Source organism: Fonsecaea multimorphosa (assembly GCF_000836435.1).
Source record: "Fonsecaea multimorphosa CBS 102226 unplaced genomic scaffold supercont1.4, whole genome shotgun sequence".
NCBI lineage: Eukaryota > Fungi > Ascomycota > Eurotiomycetes > Chaetothyriales > Herpotrichiellaceae > Fonsecaea > Fonsecaea multimorphosa.
Window position 1 is genome coordinate 1,193,463 of NW_015971638.1, and position 18,612 is coordinate 1,212,074.

General features: G+C 52.6%; 4 protein-coding genes across 4 annotated transcripts; 3 read left to right on the plus strand and 1 right to left on the minus strand.

The window, feature by feature from the left end:
- Positions 1-12: 12 nt before the first annotated feature.
- Positions 13-1,901, minus strand: Z520_03089 (uncharacterized protein; the record flags this gene model as incomplete). The annotated part of the gene is made up of 3 exons (XM_016773602.1): positions 13-1,358; positions 1,420-1,756; positions 1,809-1,901. The coding sequence occupies 3 exons, from the start codon at positions 1,899-1,901 to the stop codon at positions 13-15; spliced, it is 1,776 nt and encodes a 591-aa protein (XP_016635659.1).
- Positions 1,902-2,599: 698 nt separating this feature from the next.
- Z520_03090 (uncharacterized protein) lies at positions 2,600-4,264 on the plus strand (the record flags this gene model as incomplete). The annotated part of the gene is made up of 7 exons (XM_016773603.1): positions 2,600-2,698; positions 2,752-2,817; positions 2,878-3,021; positions 3,082-3,274; positions 3,327-3,483; positions 3,551-3,793; positions 3,856-4,264. 7 exons carry the CDS (start codon positions 2,600-2,602, stop codon positions 4,262-4,264), a joined length of 1,311 nt encoding a protein of 436 aa, XP_016635660.1.
- Positions 4,265-6,484: 2,220 nt separating this feature from the next.
- On the plus strand, positions 6,485-9,235 carry Z520_03091 (uncharacterized protein; the record flags this gene model as incomplete). The annotated part of the gene is made up of 3 exons (XM_016773604.1): positions 6,485-6,567; positions 6,618-7,407; positions 7,454-9,235. The coding sequence occupies 3 exons, from the start codon at positions 6,485-6,487 to the stop codon at positions 9,233-9,235; spliced, it is 2,655 nt and encodes an 884-aa protein (XP_016635661.1).
- A 5,554-nt stretch (positions 9,236-14,789) lies between these two features.
- Positions 14,790-18,180, plus strand: Z520_03092 (uncharacterized protein; the record flags this gene model as incomplete). The annotated part of the gene is made up of 3 exons (XM_016773605.1): positions 14,790-15,276; positions 15,327-16,965; positions 17,013-18,180. The coding sequence occupies 3 exons, from the start codon at positions 14,790-14,792 to the stop codon at positions 18,178-18,180; spliced, it is 3,294 nt and encodes a 1,097-aa protein (XP_016635662.1).
- Positions 18,181-18,612: the final 432 nt, after the last annotated feature.

An 18,612-nucleotide genomic window follows, 5' to 3' on the forward strand; every position in this document is an offset into this window, starting at 1 on the left:
TTCTGTCATCCCTCAATCCTCGTCCCAGTTCGGGTTCGGCCCCGGTGGCTTCGGCCCTCCAGCTTGCCTCGCGACAATGATCTGATCAACACTCAGGACCGTCCTCGCCGCCTCCGTGGCCAGCCGAATGGCCCAGGACTTGGTCACCATCAGGTCCAGGATGCCTTCTTCTAGAGCATCCAGCACGCCGGACGCGTCACTGACTTCCAGGTCGATACCCGTGGTCCAGTACGGCTCTTCAGATTCGTCGGATTCTCCAGAGTCGTCGTCGTCATCGTCGTCCTCGTCCTCGTCGTCGCTTTCGTCTTGTTGTTCGCCGTTTGCTTGTTTTCGGCGTTTCACTTCCTCGCTGGAACCTACCCGGCGTTGATGCGCCGTGTACAGCCTTGCTACCACTTCCGTGGCGTCCAACCCGGCGCTCTCTGCCAAGGTTCTTGGGATCACCTCGAATGCCTCTGCATATTTTCTAATGGCATACTGCGGCAAGCCAGGCGTCTTGTCTGCGAAATGACTGATTCTCTCCACAAGTTGCATTTCCGTCGCGCCCGCACCCGGGACAAGCCGTGGGTCTTTTGTGACCGCTTTTATGACGTTGACGCCGTCATCAATTGCGCGCTCGACATCGTCGAGATGGTTCTGGGTTGCGCCTCTCAACACGATGGTCGCCGTGCGTGTTGTTGCGGTGTCGGACTCTTGGCGGAAGACGGTCACTCTGTCACCGCCGATTTCGGTCGTTTCAACGACGTCAATGCTACCCATCTCGTCCGGCATGGGCGCGCCGAGGCGGGCTAGAGGAGTGGCGTTACACACGCTGCACAGGCGCCGGAGTTCGAATTTCGACATGATTTTGACCACAAGGATACCCATCCGGTTGAGGTAGTGCATGGCTAGTTCTCCCACGGTTGCGCCTGCGACGCATACGCGGACACCCGTGTCGTAGATTTCCCGAATGGCGTTTTCGAGCTGTTGTTCCTCGCCTTTGGAGAAGGCCATCATCTCTTTTGCATTTTTCAGGAGAACAGTTCCCTTTGTTTCAGTCTGGGAAATATCGATCGGGCATGAGAAAACAGCGACTTTTGCCTTTTTCGCGCGCTTCACCAACCCCTCGGGTTCGCGACCAAAGACCATGCCCTTGACGACTTGGGAGGAAGAGAGATCTCCGCCCATGATTTTCACCACACGGATGTTGTCAACGTTGAAATTTGCCGGGTTTTTGGGTAGAACTGCCAGCACAGCCTGAGCTATCAACTGCGAAATGAGGTCCTCGGAGCCAGATTGTTTGGACGCAACCACAGTGCGGAGCGCTTTGCTAAGTTGGGCGGCGGAGCGAACATCGGAGACAGTGTCAACTTCCAAGTCTATGGACTCGTTAGTTAGTGATATTTTCTTTTGAGATTGCAACGGATAGCTCCACGGTACCTTCTAAAGATTTGAGCGCATAAGCCTGTGCCTTCTCATACCCAGATACAATATCGCTCGTTTTGAGACCCATTCGTATTAATTCCTCAGCTTTCTTGAGCAACTCTCCAGCCAGTATAATGACCATGTTTGTGCCATCTCCCATCTCCGCCTCTTGCTGTTGACTGGCCATGACCAGTAACTTTGCGGCGGGGTGCACCACCTCCAGTTCACGGAGGATTGTAGCCGCGTCGGAAGTGAGTATCATCTTGGCCAGATGGTTAATGACAATTTTGTTACGGCCATACGGACCGAGGGAGGTTTGAACGGTCTGGGCAATCGTCCTGCATGCATCGATCTGTACACACGAATCAGAAAATGAGTGTCTGAGGGGTGGGAAGGCAGCATACATTTCGAATCACGGCACCATCCTCGGCGTCATAGCTGCTGTAGCCAGGCTTGAATAGCCCCGACTGGGAGGCCTGGGGTATTGCTAAAGACATTGCAGTGACCGGTGAGCGGAAGGTCAAGAAAACTGTGCGGAGGCAGGTTGAGGATGAAATCCGAGTGCAGCGTGACAAAAATTATTGACGTTGCCCCAAGGCTGAATATCTCAGCCTTGCCAAGCTCTGGGTGAGTGGGACATTCGTTCACAACTTGAACTACTTAGATAGTACCTAGGTACCTAATAGGTAGGGAGCGCAACATGTGGCCATTCTGATCCATCAGAAACAGTACAACTGGCAAAGAACAAAGTATGAAAAGTACCGCGACTGTTCAATATGAATGCCACCTCGTTATGCATCTGGATCAGTCGGCTGCCACGCCCCCAAGCCCGACAAGTGGTAGTTTGGCTCCAGCATTCAGACATGGTACACGTTTACCAGCCTTGTTATCACCTTAGTGCATACTAGGTATCGTCTTCGTTTGTCTCGAAACAGATCTAGCCTATGCACTTCATGTGGATGTTTTTGAGCCACGCAAATCCCCGACTCACGGTGCCGTTACCGTTACTACCAGTTGTAACACGGATTAGCCCGCTAAGGGCCAGTTCCCTATCGGCCACCACCCTCCCTTTTGATCTCTAGGGCCTTTTCTACCTGCCTTGCCCTTACAGAGATAACCATGTTCTATACTCATCAAAAGTCCACTTGAAAGTGGTCGGCAGCCCGAGGGTTGTGACAGCATCAGGTACTTCAAAATGCCATCCGCCACGCAGCCCTTTGTGCTGTCCCAGGCGACGCAAGAAGTGCTTAACGACTACGATGAACATGTTGCTGGTGGTTTCGCACCCCTTCCCGTAGGACACAATCTGCTCATTGATACGAAGCAAGCACACTCATATGCCGGCAGGTGGCGGTTGCCAAAGCCAACAATGCTACCGTCTGGGATGTCGATGGAAAACAATACCTGGACTTTGTATGAGGCGCCAGCTGTGTGATCTATAAATGGGAAGGTGATCACTGACTATTCCGCAAGTTGAGCATGTTTTCAGTGGTGAACATGGGACATGGACATCCACGCATTGTCTCGGCCGCCATAAACGCCATGAAAGATGCAGCATGTGTCAACATTGCATTCCTCAACCCACTATATGGCCGATTGGCCAAACGACTTTACGAGGTGAGAAAATCGTTGCCACCCAGTCTCACCTCCTCAGGCTGACTAACATGCCATATACAGGTATTTGGCTACGACAAATTTGTAGGCATGACCAGCGGGTCCGAGGCGGTGGACGCGGCAGTGAAGGTTGCCAGGAAATGGGCCTATTGTGTCAAAGGAATTCGAGATGGGAGCTGTCACATCCTCACAGCAACGGCGTGCTATCATGGCGTATCAATGTCGACGGTGTCTTTAGCCAGCAAGAAAGCTGACCGTAAGTGACCGCCTGGCCCTGACAACCTAGCGATTCTTGACTTACTATACAGATTCAGACTTCAGCCAATACCTCCCCAATGTCGGATCAACAGCACCGAGTGGAAGGTTAGTGCGCTATGGAGTGATTGAGGATGTCCGGAAAGCCCTGACTGAAGATGGCGCGAAGATTGGTGCGTTTATGATCGAGCCTATACAGGGCTCAGCAGGGTGAGTGTGTGTCCTCGACACAGCACAATATAGTCTGGTTTATCATGAGGTTGACGGCGCATAACAGTATCATTGTCCCACCAAAGGGCTATATTGCCGAAGTCGCAGCACTATGCAGAGAACACAATGTACTGTTCATCGCGGATGAGATCCAGACTGGCTTTGGCAGAACTGGGTTCAACTTGTGCCACCAGCGAGATGGTGTCAAAGCAGATCTGGTGGTGTTAGGGAAAGCCTTGTCCGGTGGTCTCTATCCTATGTCTGGCGTTATGGGGTCTTCGCGCATAATGAATATTATCTCACCTTACGAGTAAGTCTTGTCCTGTTCTTTGTCGGCTCAGGCTAGTTCTATCTGGCTCACGTGAACAATAGAATTGGCACGACAATGGCAAACAACCCTCCCGGGTGCGCCGCAGCTTTAGCTGCGCTGGACATTCTTGAGGAAGAGAAACTCTCGGACCGGGCAAATGACTTGGGCGAGCTCCTACTGGAGAAGCTACGATCATTCAATCTTCCTCATGTGATTGAGTTTTCGGGCAGCGGCTTGTTCATTGCTGTGGCCATTGAGCAGAAGCCGCCCAAGGTTACGGGACGGAGGATCACAGCTTTACTGGCGCACAGAGGCGTCCTCGCCAGCGCTACTGGCATGGGTGACCGGATCAGGTTCTGCCCGCCATTGACGATCAGTGAAGAGGACCTTTTAAGGGGTGCGGATATCATTGCCACGGCGTTTGCAGACGTCGAAGATGTTGGCAAAATACCCGGCGAGATAGTTCTCTAGCTACATATCTGCTCGTAATTGATTTCTCCAGTCACTACAGTAAGACGTGGCCACAGCATTGGACGCGAGTAAAGTTCATATTGGACTATACCATAATACTAGTATGTCCACATTTTTGTGATGGAAATCGTTACGGTAACGATGCCCTTACACTTTAATTTTATCAGCCGACATTTCCCCCTCCCTGTGATAAAAATACAAAGTCTTCGTGGCCAGAGTACCCAGATCGTCTGCGAGTCCCCGGAAAGAAAGATTCAGAAGAGTCACTAGTGGAGGATCTACCAATCTATACGCATATAGCACTTCTTGGATAGAACAGGTCTTCGCCTACTAGCCTACAAGTTGTCGTCCACTTACTTGCTCAAGGTCTTTTATCTTACCACGAGGGTCACTACTAGATACTGCCCGAAGGGTGCTCGATACTTCCGTCCTTCGCTATCCGGGACTAAATCGCCTCGACAGGTAGGGTAAGATGGAAATCATGCGCACTGATGCAGCGGCCGACCCTGGGCTTCCTCGAAACCCGTGACAAACTTACCTACGCCGCAGAAAGATGGGAAGCAGTTCTGCGCAGTATCGACCAAGTTTTGGTTCCACCGGCGACTCCGTCAAGAGCTCTGATGGGTATTCCGTGCTTGTGTACTTGGAGTACACAACTGATGGGCAGTGTTTGCAGATGACCGGATCGTATGTCATTCATTTCATGGTTAGGAGTGTTATCGTTAAAATTACCGTCTACGATCTGTGCAGCGGCTTGGGACTCTACGTCCAACTGGATCGGGAGACTGTTGTCTTTCTTCATCACGCCATTCACCAATGGATCACTGCTAATGATGTTTACCCTCATAACAGCCAACTTCACCGGCCACACCAAGAGATCCGTAGCCACCTCGCTCATATTCGTCGGTTACTGTATCGGATTCATCATCGAGCCTAGTTCTTCCTCACCTCGGAAGCTCCAGAGTACCTCACTGGTTTCACGACTATAGCCGTCATTTTGTCGTTTCATCCTTGGCTCTGCTCGTTTACTTCACTTATGCGAGGTATCTGAACAGGCAGAAGACGGTCTTTTGGAAGAGAGCAGCGAAGTGAACGTCCACACTGAGAACGGGAAGTTCCTGCATTTTGCTGACAAGCAACGATTGCACTTCTTTACGCGATGTAGACGGGATTAGCGAGAGAGTGGTAGTCAGGTTTATTTGTAGGGTCAAGGAAGCTGTTGGACCTGGTGAAGCCAGGCTGAGCATCTTATTGTCAAAGGTTGGTTGTGACCTGGCCCTCGAGAACAGGGGCTCGTTCCTGCAGTTCACAGAGACCCGTATCATAACCCAATTCGTCCTCGACGCAGGCTGGAAGCTTATGAGGGAGACATAGTTACAGATCTCTCTGGATTCATGTTAGAATGGATATACGCTGATAGGGGACGGCACCGATGATCGGTAGTTGAAGGAGGCTGGCGTTAGAATAGTAATTCTTCTAGACCTCTTAAGTCTGCTATCCTTGTCCTTCTGCTGCAGTCTCGAGCCGCCGCACGAGCTCAGAGCGCGTCCGCCGTCCAAGGCCATGAGCAAGCCGTTCCCCGAAGGCGAACAGATGGGTTAGCATCGCGCTGTGAACCGAGGTCGTCCAACGAATAGATTCGACAACGGCGAGAACCAGGAAAGGTCTAGCGGAAACACTGAAGAGAAGTTGAAGAGAAGTAGAAGAGTGTTCGTAACAAGTGTCCACATCAGGGAGTGCTGGGAGGGAAGCCGATGTCATTCGTTGAGGAGGCTCTTCGTGAAGTGGCAGGTATAATGGAAAGAGAAGGGCAGCGGCAGCCCACTTTCAAGACACCGGAAAAAAGAAATCTACTCGATCATCGACGCAGGATTCACACCTAGCGCAAGATCAGAGACCCGTTTTCGAAGTGAAGCAGAGCGGACTACCTACCTAGGTAGCTACGCGAGGAAAGTGAAGGTGAGTGTAGGTGAGTGCAAACTGTGAGAGGGGAAGAGCAGGTGAGCCGCATTTAAAAGCGGCGCGGGGCGCGACGCGGTTCAGGGTCGTTGTACCATAATTAATATTTTGCTTGACAGGCACAAGGGCATGCGCATCCCGTCATCCGAGAAGCCGCTGTCCTCGAACTTGTCAATGTTGATGCTTGTGGTGATTGCGACGGTATTGTCATGACAATGAATACTCGTACAACTGTGGGACAGTCTCCGAAAGTTCGCAATCATGGCCGGACCACGCTCCGACGACAGCAAAGAATGTGACCTTGATTTGATCGCTGCGGAGGAGACGGGTGATATCTCTTCAAGGTAATGGTCGCGACTTGAGGTGCCTGGCTTTGCTAACATCTGAACCGTAGACCGCCCAATTTGCTGGGCTCAGGCACAGCAGCTCGTCCTATAAGCCCTTTCCCTCATCCGCTGTCGCAGGTGAACAAGACTCCCTCGCCCTTAACATCCTCACGTCTCCCTGCCAATGGGGACGCAGGCGAGACCAGTGCCACCGTTGAGAGGGTTGACTTTTACAACTCCGAAAACGTCGGCCAGAAGGATGACAGCCCACTGGACTGGTATGTCGAGGGGCCGGGTAGGCGAGTGGGCTACGACGACCTCACTGCTATCGATTGGATTTATGAGTATACAAAAGAGCGACAACGACTGAGAAAGTTTCTGGCACATCATACGGGCCTCGTTGGAAATCTCAGGCTGTTACTCGACGCCAGTCACGTTTGGTTCGTGCTCGTTGCGAGCGGAATCTCCGTGGGGTGCGTAGCAGCTTTCATCAACATCGCCTCAGACTGGCTGGGCGATATCAAGACAGGCTATTGCAAGAAAGGAGTCGGCGGTGGAGACTTCTACCTGAACAAGCAGTTCTGTTGCTGGGGTCACGATGAATTTGCTCAATGTCAAGATTGGACCCCGTGGCCTGCGGCCTTGGGTATCAGAGCCAGGGCCGGTCAGTTCGTGATGGGCTATATCTTCTTCATTGTCTTTTCTATACTGTTTGCGTTTTCAGCGGCGACACTCGTTAAACATTACTCGATATATGCTCAACACAGCGGTATAGCCGAAATCAAGACCCTCCTGGGTGGGTTCGTCATCAGAAGATTTCTCGGCACATGGACTCTGATCACGAAGTCTTTTGGCTTAGTGAGTTCCTTCCTAGATTTGCCCGGAGCTGAGCTGACTTGGACAGATCCTCGCCGTCTCTTCGGGCATGTGGCTTGGTAAAGAAGGCCCCTTCGTCCATCTGGCTTGCTGCTGTGCCAATATCATCATGAAGCCATTCGAATCATTGAGCCAGAACGAAGCTCGAAAGCGAGAAGTGCTATCCGCCGCAGCTGCGTCTGGTATCTCAGTTGCCTTTGGTGCACCAATTGGTGGTGTCCTGTTCTCGCTCGAGCAATTGGCCTACTACTTCCCGGACAAGACTATGTGGCAATCGTTTGTTTGTGCGATGGTGGCAGCAGTGACACTACAAGCTTTGAATCCTTTCCATACTGGGAAAATTGTCCTCTACCAAGTCACCTACACGACGGGGTGGCACAGCTTTGAACTTGCGCCGTTCATTCTCCTTGGCATTATCGGCGGAATATATGGTGGAATGTTCATCAAACTGAACATGTTGGTGGCACGAGTGCGTAGGTCTGCAAGCTATCCGTTTCGCAACAGGCCACTGCTGGAAATCCTGGTTGTTTCCGCCATCTCTGCAGTCATCAACTATCCGAACCTCTTCATGCGGGCCCAATTGTCTGAGTTGGTGTATTATCTGTTTGCAGAGTGTGCCACCATTGGGAACAACGACATCTTTGGCCTCTGTCGTGCCACAACTGCCGGAGCTCTGTCCATGGCATGGCTTTTGGTTGCTGCTTCATTGCTGGGTTTCTTGCTGGCGAGCATTACCTTTGGCCTGCAAATTCCGGCCGGGATCATCCTCCCTTCTCTGGCAATTGGCGCACTCTATGGCAGAACACTTGGTGTGGTTGTTGAGCTGATACATAAACATTTCTCAACATCCTTGTTGTTCGCTGCTTGCGAACCTGATGTGCCCTGTGTTACTCCGGGCACGTACGCTATCGTTGGCGCTGCTTCAGCACTGGCTGGGGTTACAAGAATGACCGTGTCCATCGTCGTTATCATGTTTGAACTAACCGGCGCCCTGACTTACGTCTTGCCAATCATGATTGCGGTCATGCTTGCAAAATGGATAGGAGATGTCTTCTCCACGCGAGGCATCTATGAGTCTTGGATTCAATTCAACGAATACCCATATCTCGAAAACAAGGACGACGCAACCATGCCTCATGTCCTCGTTTCCAGTCTCATGACCAGGGTGGAGGAAATGAGGTGCCTAGATGCCAACAGGTCTTATACAGTCGAAAACTTACAAAACATCCTGCGAACAACATCTTATCGCGGTTTCCCGGTGGTCGCGTTCAGGAAGCCAGTAGGCGATGTCGCTGAAACAGGTTCAAACCGGCAATATCCGCGCGAGAACACTCTTCTAGGGTACATCTCTCGCGTTGAACTGGCGTTCGCGCTGGAGCGGTTGACACATCCTAGCAGTCACCAGTCCAGACCTGGAGCTGAAACGATTGTTGATTCAAGAACGCCCTGTTATTTCACCTACCATCCCGACATTGCATCAGGTTCTGGAATCGACCTGCGGCCATGGATGGATCAGACACCCATCACGCTAAACGCGAACAGCTCACTTCAACTAGCGGTGCACATGTTCCAGAAACTTGGGCTTCGATACCTCCTTTTCGTTGAGCGTGGCGCTTTCAGAGGCATGCTCACCAAAAAGGACGTTTGGTGGATCTTGTCCGCATCGGCAGACGGACGCAAGACTGGAGGGTTTGTTGCCGATGCAGAAACCGTTCGAGACTCTGCTCTGGAGGACGAGGAAGAGTCCGAGGAAGCGAGAGGCCTTCTCCAGGCCAGCTCAGGGGATCCAGATCAAAGAAGGCCAACTTAATCAAAATTTCGTCTGCCAGAGTGGAACCTCCACTTTTGCCTTTTTCACAGGACGCACGAGAAACCATCGAAGTCAACGGTTGACCTAAATTCGAGGTTCGGACGCCTTGCAGACTGAAATGCCGGGATCACCGGGAAAAGTCGTCCGGCAGAAGCTATAGTCGAACGCGTGATCCTTGTTGGATGTTGCCCGTACCAGCTACCAGCTACGAGCCCAAAACGGGGCATGTCTTCTCAGGAGTCTGGCCCAAAGCATCTATCTGACAGTAATTAGGATGGAGCCACGGTGCAACTTTCTCCTTGCACAATCTCCTGAAACAGTCAAACGCGGCCTCTCTTGTATGCACAAAGTTGCCGCTTTGGGAGGCTTGTCAGTAGACTGCAATAGTCCGCAGAGGACCCTGCGGAAACGGCCAGAAGCCCAGCTGATCACCCGCTCCCTAGAAAGTCTGGAATATCGCTTAGAAAGACAATTGCCCACGCTACATCTGGCGTGCCTCTAGCAACTCCTCTAGGTTGTGTTTTGGCGAGCTTTAAAGCTCTGACAACAAGACTACCACGAGGCGAAGACGCAATATATTATCGTCTTCGGCCGCAAAAAAAAGGGGCAGTCCATAATTGGCCGTTTTCCACGGACTGGGTCTCCTTACCTACGGGAAAATCAGGGCGGGCATGAGAAAACTGGGTACGACTATGCGCTTGCGATGAGCCGAGCCTCGCGCTCTACCTACATAGGTACCCAGGTACCAATGCTCCTCCTGACGGGCCCCTTTCCCGCAACCGAAATGATCAGCAGCAACGTGTCAGTTCACATGTGTTCAAGAAGCGAAACATGCCGGATTGGCATTTCAATGCGCGTTGAAGCGATAACGGCAAACTAATGCTCACGCAGTAAACTTCTCACACGCTCCATGACTAACGACATACTTATTCCCCTAAAGTCTGCAATTGATAAATTAGTCTGCTCTGGCCCCAAACTCAGGTCCCTTGAAGACTGACTCGGAGCTGCCGGGTCGAGTAAAAGCATGGTAAAGATTTCGAATCTTCTGCAAGGCGGCCGACCCAGAACGGGCCATGATCGTCGCGCGCCACGAGGTTCTAAGCGAACATCCACTTGTGCACTGGTGGAAAAGGGCACGACACGGCGAGGACGGGGCACTGTTGAACCTCGATGGTACCAAAAGAAAACTCCTACTGGTGCCACCACTGCTCTTTGTAGTAATCGCTAACCGGCGGCTAAGAGCGTGCGGACTCGTGCCTACTGAATCTGTCTCGACTTGCTGGTTCCTCGAGTCGTAAAGATGACAAGGGCCTTGATTCTTTATCCAACCTGATGGAATTTCCAACCGATACAACGGAACTCGTTCGCTCTGTCGCCGTCAGATCTTCTATTGCACGGCTGCCGGAGCCTCTGATCAAGGTGCTTATCCACCTCGTTCCTTGCACAAGACTGTGTTCTGGCCGGTAGACTCGAAGACTCAGTGTCCAAAGAAACTCAGATGGCTTCAGGGGCAGAGTTATGACTTCACTGCAGCAGTGCTGAGCTCTCTATCGGCCAATTTGGTGACGATGTCCTGGCTCCAGTTTCATGCTTCGATCTTTCGATCGAGTTGTTCCCTTGGGACCAGTCACCGTTATAGAAGCCAGTCTTGGCCGAGATGGGAAACCACCGTTTCTTGTTACATCACTTCAGCAGTGGAGAGCCATCTCTTCCTGCCGGTGTCGATCTCTGTGGTTTGACGTACAATGGTATAGATGACGAGGGCGATCGGACAACCGTGTTGCAAGTTATTGGTGCGTAGAAGGAGAAACTCTCAGTCGGTAGGATCCACGGGCCCTCCACTCCAGCACGTTGCTGCAGCTGCACACGTTTTTTTTTGGTTATTAGTAGGCAGTCAGGATGTCGGCAGGGCCAGGACAAGAAACTTCTAATCGTTGGTTCCAAAGCTGCGGAGCTCAAGTCGAAGTAAAATGCCCACTTTTCATGCAGGAAGAACGGGGGTTTTCCTCTGAGGCCGACGAAATTCAAGCAGAAATCACCGTGGCGTTGCTCTGCAGGGACATTCGGATTGGTCACCAATCCCTTGGTGTTTGGGTCCCTGCGGCCACTCCAGCAAGCAGCAAATCCGAAATGTGAGAGCTGAACAAAGCGCTGATCGTTGCCGCGAACGAACCCCAAGCTCTGAACCTCTGCGATGCGTCGCCTTCCACAATCAACAGGTCTGATACGAGCCCAAACGCCACATCCCACCCTGCCTTCTCAGAGCCTGCGAGCATCCGAAATAGCCCTTGTGGAAGCTGCGTACTCTTACTACTGTGCCTCCTCACACAGTTGAGTGATTCAGGGGTTAAAACTGTACGTCGTACCGAGAACAACTTCTCGCAAAAGTCATGCCACCTATCTCGCTTACAGGTACAGAGTGCAAGTTGTACGAGTATGTGCAATCTGAAACGAACTGCTCAGGTACTATAGTTCTATCTAACCATGCCGGCAGTTTGAGGGGATCAAACCCTTTACCCTAGTCTCTCGCTTGGGCGTTTGGATTGGGGAAGGTGATGAAAAGCTATCTTGGATGCTAGTCAGCTTCCCCGGGCGACCTAACCCTGGAGTGCGCGGCGGCACCAATAGTGAGGGAAGTTTAGGACCCAAAGCCATGGAAGGGAGCCGAATGCACCAGTGCTCTCCCTGGACGGAGCACCTACGAGTACCGAGTACGTTTCTTGCCCTTCAAGTCTCACTCACTGGTGAGTGGTACGTAATTTGCTGACAGTGGCAACAGTCGCTCGCACACTTGAAAGCTGCTGGCCCGGGCTACTATCGTCCGCGTAGGTATGTACTTGTTTGAAAGAAGGCAAGTACGCACACAACAGTTCAAGAGACGATGCCAGACCGTTGAATCCTTCTGCGCCTTGAAGAGGACCGTAAAAGTCCTTCGCATCGGCTGTCTGCGCCACATGACGAGGTTCTCTGGGTACAATGATGGGCAAATCAGCCGAGCTTCAGTACGAATGCCATTGGCATGACATGGCTCGCATCAACAATCCGTTTTGAATGGACACACAACCAGCGACGACATGGCAAATAAGTTGGTACCTGAACCAGCCGGATACTTTAGGAAAAGATCCCCGGGGCAGGGTATGCGATAGTGTGGTCGCAGTCGTCGGGTCCTTATGTATAACTCTCTGGTTGTCGTGGGGCCAATATGGCAGTGGTCATTGATGGCTTTGAAGCCATGCAGGTCCCCCTGGCAGTGACACCTTATCAACATGGGCTCCCCTGTTTCGCCTATGATGATGATTGACCCGAGTGCCTCCTGAAGTCGTCTGCGGTTGAATGTTGAGGACACAAGCCACCCTTTCTTGGGCTGCTTGCAGCGACCCCCAGCCGCTTGGTTGTCCTCGCGGATGACGGCATGATGACACAGGACTATCGAGATGGCTAGTGTTTATACCGCGCAGATTCACCCTCCTAAGAACAGGATAGGACCGTGGCGGCGGACATAACATTGCAGAATACCCAAAGTTCCTGGCTGGCTCTAGGCAACTTTCCCAGATATTGTTACCTAGAAATCCGACCAAGCCATCGCCCTGGCTTTATCTAGTTCGGGGATTTCATGTGACGGATCAACGAGATTTTTGTCTTTGCAGGAGACAAGATTGAAGTGTCGACCATGAGGGCACAGATTTCCTTCAAGGCTTCCTTTCGGCCTTCAATTCAGCAGGAAGGTGGAAGAGATGTACATACTGCGTACACACGAGCCATCGCTTAATCCTCTGCAAGTCAAGATCTAGCTCTGTCGATCAGTCGTTCCAAGAGGTACAGGTAGGTGCGAAGGAACGTGGTTTGAGATCATATTAGCTTTTCGTCACGACACGGGAAATTTCGATAAAACTGGAAAGGATGATGCCGATGCCCAAGGGACTCTTTTTCCTTCGCCGTGCTCCACCCACCCAAAAGGCGTCTGCTATTGTTGTTGGCCAGCATGGTCGACCGTTGGGCGATGGGCGTGGTACCTTACATCTGGCGAGTCCATTGTTCCTAGATCCTGGCGGCATGGTGCAAGGTTTCCGTTATGTTTCTACCAATTGGCCCCCGTTGACAATGCCTGCGTCGCCAGAGCCACAAATGGGTTGTTCCATGTACTCTATACCTACATATATCGAGTCTGTTCCTTGTGGGCACAACTTTCCGAGCCCTGCTTGATCTGTCACGGGGGTTGTCCGTGACATGAGTTCCTGCGGCCGCGGGGCCTCTTTGACAGGAGCCACAGCCCACAGGGTGTCAAATCCCGAGGCTATCCAGGCTTGGGTTCCGACGCGTTGTTTCTGGGGAGGTCTTGGAGGGCTCGAAGGTGAAGGGCAGGCCCGGATATGCGAGCTTGGGACTTCAGGTAACGTTGCTGGACATTTCCCCTTGGTGCTTTACCTAGCAAGGAAACCCTTGACGCAGATCACTGCTGCAGCACGACGCCCCCAGAGACAGCCCTCGAATGGCCGGCAGCTGCTTGGTAGAGACGTGCGTCGCCCCGCCAGGGACGGGATACCATGCGGCATTAGCACCTTTGGCATCCTCCGATGGCCCCTCTTGATGGCTTCCTAAGGGGTTGCCTGGGTCTGTCTGTTTTCTGGGTCTAGGTACCTAGGCAAAAGCGCCTAATGCCGGCTCCACGGCGCCGGCTTGGAGTCTTTCCTACAGCGGCATGGCTCGAAGCGCTCGGTGCAACACCATCTCCATGCCCGGGGCTTGTACGGAGTAGGGAGCAGGCGCAAGGGCTCTAGATGGTCTCGCTCGACCATGGGCGTTGAGATTCTCCACCGGCGCACGGTTACAAGGCCCCAGCCTGGCAAACTTGTCTTTACATGACATCCGCCGTCAAAAAGCAAGGCTCCACACAGCGTTGCGCCATGGGATTCCCCCACCGCGCCGGTCCAAATGGCCAGAATCGATCGTGCCTCACGGTCTCAAATGCTAAGGCGCTCGTGGTACACTGATGACAGTGCCCCCACAGAGCCAGTTTGACCTTGTCGGAGAGAAAGAAGCAGCATCCACCAATTTGCAGTTGGCCAAATGTTACTTCCCTCCAGGTCCCCCAAGCAGCAATCCAAGTGCAATACTATACTCTAGCCATTGTAACCTGCTTCCATTCTCATATCCCCGTCTCCCGAGTGCCCACTGAGGAAACAAATTTGAAAGGCCTCCACGTGGTAACCGATCTCCCCTAGTTCTCTCAGGATCTTCCCTCTTGATGAAATTGGTCTTACGCTAGAGGGAGAGCACTGCCAGTCGGGCATCTCTTTTCCATGACCAAACACGATCGCTCCTACTCCAGCGCCGAGGTGTCCAGAGAGACCACCGAGAACCTCTACGAGTTGGGACTTCTCAATCGTCCTCGATCAAGGTCTCGGACAAGCACAAACGATCCGAAACCGGCCCACTGTAAGAGTTCCAGCAATATTCCTTCTTTTGCGGCCGCTGCGACTCCCTTCTCCAGTCTTGTCTTCCACAGACGTTTCTGTTCCAGCGTAACAAGGCGAGGAAACGATAGAACTGACTCATGGTTTTGTACTTCCCAGACCAGGTCTCGCGAGCCCGACACGACGGGTACCCTCCTCGCGCGGCTTCATCCCTGGGCGGTGCCTCCCATACTGCTGCGACCTTCAAACAATCTAGTATTTCTTCTGGCACATTGGGTAGACCGCATACCCCGAACGAGCATCGTCCGCGTACGAGGGACCAGCGACCTCCTCCTTCCCCCACGACAAGCGTCCCAGGAGCCGGGCATCCCATGGCCGGCATGCTCGACTCGGACCGCTCACGTTCACGACGAGAAAGGACGTTTGTTGGAGGGGAATGCGCCGCTTGTGAAGAGCCTCTGGAGCATACACTGAGGGGGGAGAGGGTCTTGCAATTTTCCTGTGGCCACGTCGCCCACGAGGCTTGCTTCTACGAATACATTCGCGACTCGGATTCCCAATATTGCCCAACATGCGACGCTCCCTTGAGTCTGGATTCCTTCCGGGGAGGCAGCATCCTGGATTTGTGTAGGTGCCTCCTTTCCGGTCTATTAGATCACTCCTGACCGCGTTCACAGCCAAGTTGAGTAATATGGTCCGAGCCGTCGCTTCCAAAGATGTATCTTCACCAAGGAGCTCGCAAAACACACCCATGCCGTGGGAGGCCGCCGGCAGGCAAGTTGTCCAGGATGACTCCTACAGCTCACAGGCCATGAGCGAGAGACTCAGCCGCGAGAACCCTAACCGTGACAGTCGAGACAGCCAAAGAATGCGCATCGAACGCCTCGGCATCGGCCATAATGGCTTCCACGGATCTCAGACCCATTCACGCAATGACAGCGGCAATGCCTCGTCAACCGACTACGCCAATGACCATGCCGGTCACCCACGAAAGCATGATTATGATCTCCACGCCATGGAAACGAGTGTCCCAGGAACTCAGACCAAAGATATGAAGCAACCCATCCCAGTTCCCATTGTTACAGTTCGCAGTGAGTATCCGACCTTGACTCGGTCACGTCAGCAGCAGACCGTGACGTGTCTCGTTACTATTGAAGTCCCCGAGGGGAAATTCCATAGTCAACTGGAGGAAATACAGCATACGCCACCAGTACCTCCCCTTCCCAGCGACTCTGGCGTCGGTATTCCATCTATGCACAAGCGTCAAGAAATTCAGCAGCCACCTCTCGTGTACGAATCGTCAGAGATCCTTGACGAAATCACCGAAGAACTTAGGATGCGTGTGGATAACTGGCATGGGCTTGAGTTTCAGAGATTTGGAAAACTACGCCTGCACAGTGTCATCAGAGTTGGCAAGGACCGTCACTCATGGCAGGAGCTTGAGTGCTACCTGTTCGGGGAGATGCTCATCTGTGTGAAGGAGAAGAAGAACGCTCAGCCTCCATTGGTCACGGAATCTGGCCGCAAACTGACGAGATGTACCTTGAAAGGCTCTATTCTGATCAAGAAACACTTGCGGCAGGTACATGCGTCTCCAGACGAGTGTATCTTGACGTTGAATCTGTCTGTGGCAGAGCTGCCAACCTTCCATCTTTTGTTCCAGGACCGAGACAAGCTGGAAATCTGGCAACGAGCCTTGCGAGACCTACATGCCACCGAACCCTCTCCCCGTTTCAACCAAGACTACGAGCCAGATACCTCGGGCACGGATGAGGAAGAATACGGCCGGCAGAACCAAAAGGTCCGACGCGTACCCTCTGTTGCGTCGTCCTACGGAGGACCAAGGTCAGCCACCACTGCAGCGACGGAATATTCTACCTCAAAGAACGGGTTCGACAAGCGAATTTCTCCGTCACTGCACGTCCCAATCGACATTGTCGTTGTCATTCCAGTTTCGTCCTCGATGCAAGGTCTAAAAATTACCTTATTGAGGGATACACTACGCTTCCTTGTACACAACTTGGGCGACCGAGACCGGATGGGTCTCGTCACCTTTGGTTCTAGCGGCGGAGGAGTCCCGGTCGTGGGAATGACCACCAAGACATGGGGTGGATGGAACAAAGTGCTTAATTCGATCCGGCCAGTTGGACAGAAGAGTTTGCGGGCGGACGTGGTTGATGGTGCCAATGTGGCAATGGATCTCTTGATGCAGCGCAAGGCCGCAAATCCGATCTCGACGATCCTCCTGATCAGCGATTCCTCAACTTCGGAGATGGAAGGCGTGGATTTCGTTGTTCAGAGAGCCGAAGCTGCAAAGTATGTCCTCTGCCGTCCCTTGTTCCTACATCTACTAACTGCCACAGGGTCGGTATTTACTCCTTTGGCCTTGGGCTTACCCATAAGCCAGAAAGTATGCTCGAGCTGTCGAATCGGACAAAAGCATCGTATCTCTACGTGAAAGACTGGATGATGCTTCGGGAATGTGCCGGCGGCGTCCTGGGCGCCCTTCAATCGATATCTCACCAGAACGTAAAGCTCAAGCTCAGGTTGCCTGAAGGATCCCCGGCTAAATTTGTCAAAATCAATGGTGCTCTCCAGACGACTAAGAGAGCGACCGGTCGGGATGCTGAAGCAAGCTTGGGAGATCTCCATTTTGGCGACAAACGCGATGTACTTGTGCAGCTGGTGATCGACCCAGACACTTCGACGTCGGAGCCTGCGCCTCAGGATGCTTGGGAATCGATAGTGTCTGGTCTCGAAGCTCTGGGGGGCTCCCTTGATAATGATGACCAGAGGGTTCAAAGCGTGGAGGAATTACCACTGCTCCAGGCGGATCTCTCGTTTGGCGATCTGCACCGAGAAGGCTCCATCGTCCAATTACCCCGGCCATCACTGCTTACCATCACCATGTTACCCTCGAATCGCCGCTCGCGTCAGAACGGAAGGCCACCAACACCTCCCATTCCTCCCCATCCCTCCATCGTTCAAAGGCGCATGGAGTTGTTAACGTCCGACATGCTGAGTCGCGCCCTTACTCTTGTCCAGCGTGGCCAACACGAACGCGCACATCATCTGCTAAATGAAACAAGGACCATTCTCAAAGGGTTGGGGAAAGGTGGTCTCCCACCACTACCGCCGGGTGCCGCCCACCCCGTCAATAAACGCCACAGCCCGCAGTCCAAGGCAGGGAGTCCAAGAGCTGCCACGCCGGACCACGCGCGCGATCACAGCCCCCATTCAGACGCCAGCACTCCTATTCCCCGCTCGACCAATGTCGATCACACCATCATGAATGCACTCGACGCCGATATCGAAGCCAGCCTTGAGTGGATCAACCACCCTGCCGTCTTCTCACGGGACTCTCGCAAAGCAGTCCTCCAGGCAATGGGAGTGATCTCATCACAACGGGCCTATACATTTAGAACTGCATCCGAATCCTTGTGGGCGGAACGAGTTGCCGGGGTCAAGAGGCTTACGGAGCAGTCGAGGGAATGGAGAGAGACAGGCGACGACGCTCTGACTGAAGAGTAATGAAGCCTCACGATATGATTCTATGTACAAATTCGTCCCATATGTGCATGTATATTTTCTTGATTATGTTGCTTGTTCTAAGATCAGCGAAGAAAGAACCCTCTGTGTGCAGCTAAAGGGCTTGCTACAGCACTCGAAAAGTTGAGCGGTTCGATGTGTTTTTGAGATATTATACCCTACTGTAACAGAAGCGGCTTGATGATAGCAGTCGATGTGAACATTCCATAGATTACGCCCTGTTCAGTGAATAGAACTGCAACTGTCAGATCCTTTGCCTTGGTACATAGGTATCGAATTGAAATCTGATAGACATGCTCGATGGATAGATCTGGTGCTCTTTGCGTGCTGATTGGTCGATGCAGGTGCCAGCCTTGTCCAGCCTCGCGCCACCCGAAATTTTTGCTGGCCACTCGCTGCCTCGCCAAGAAACAG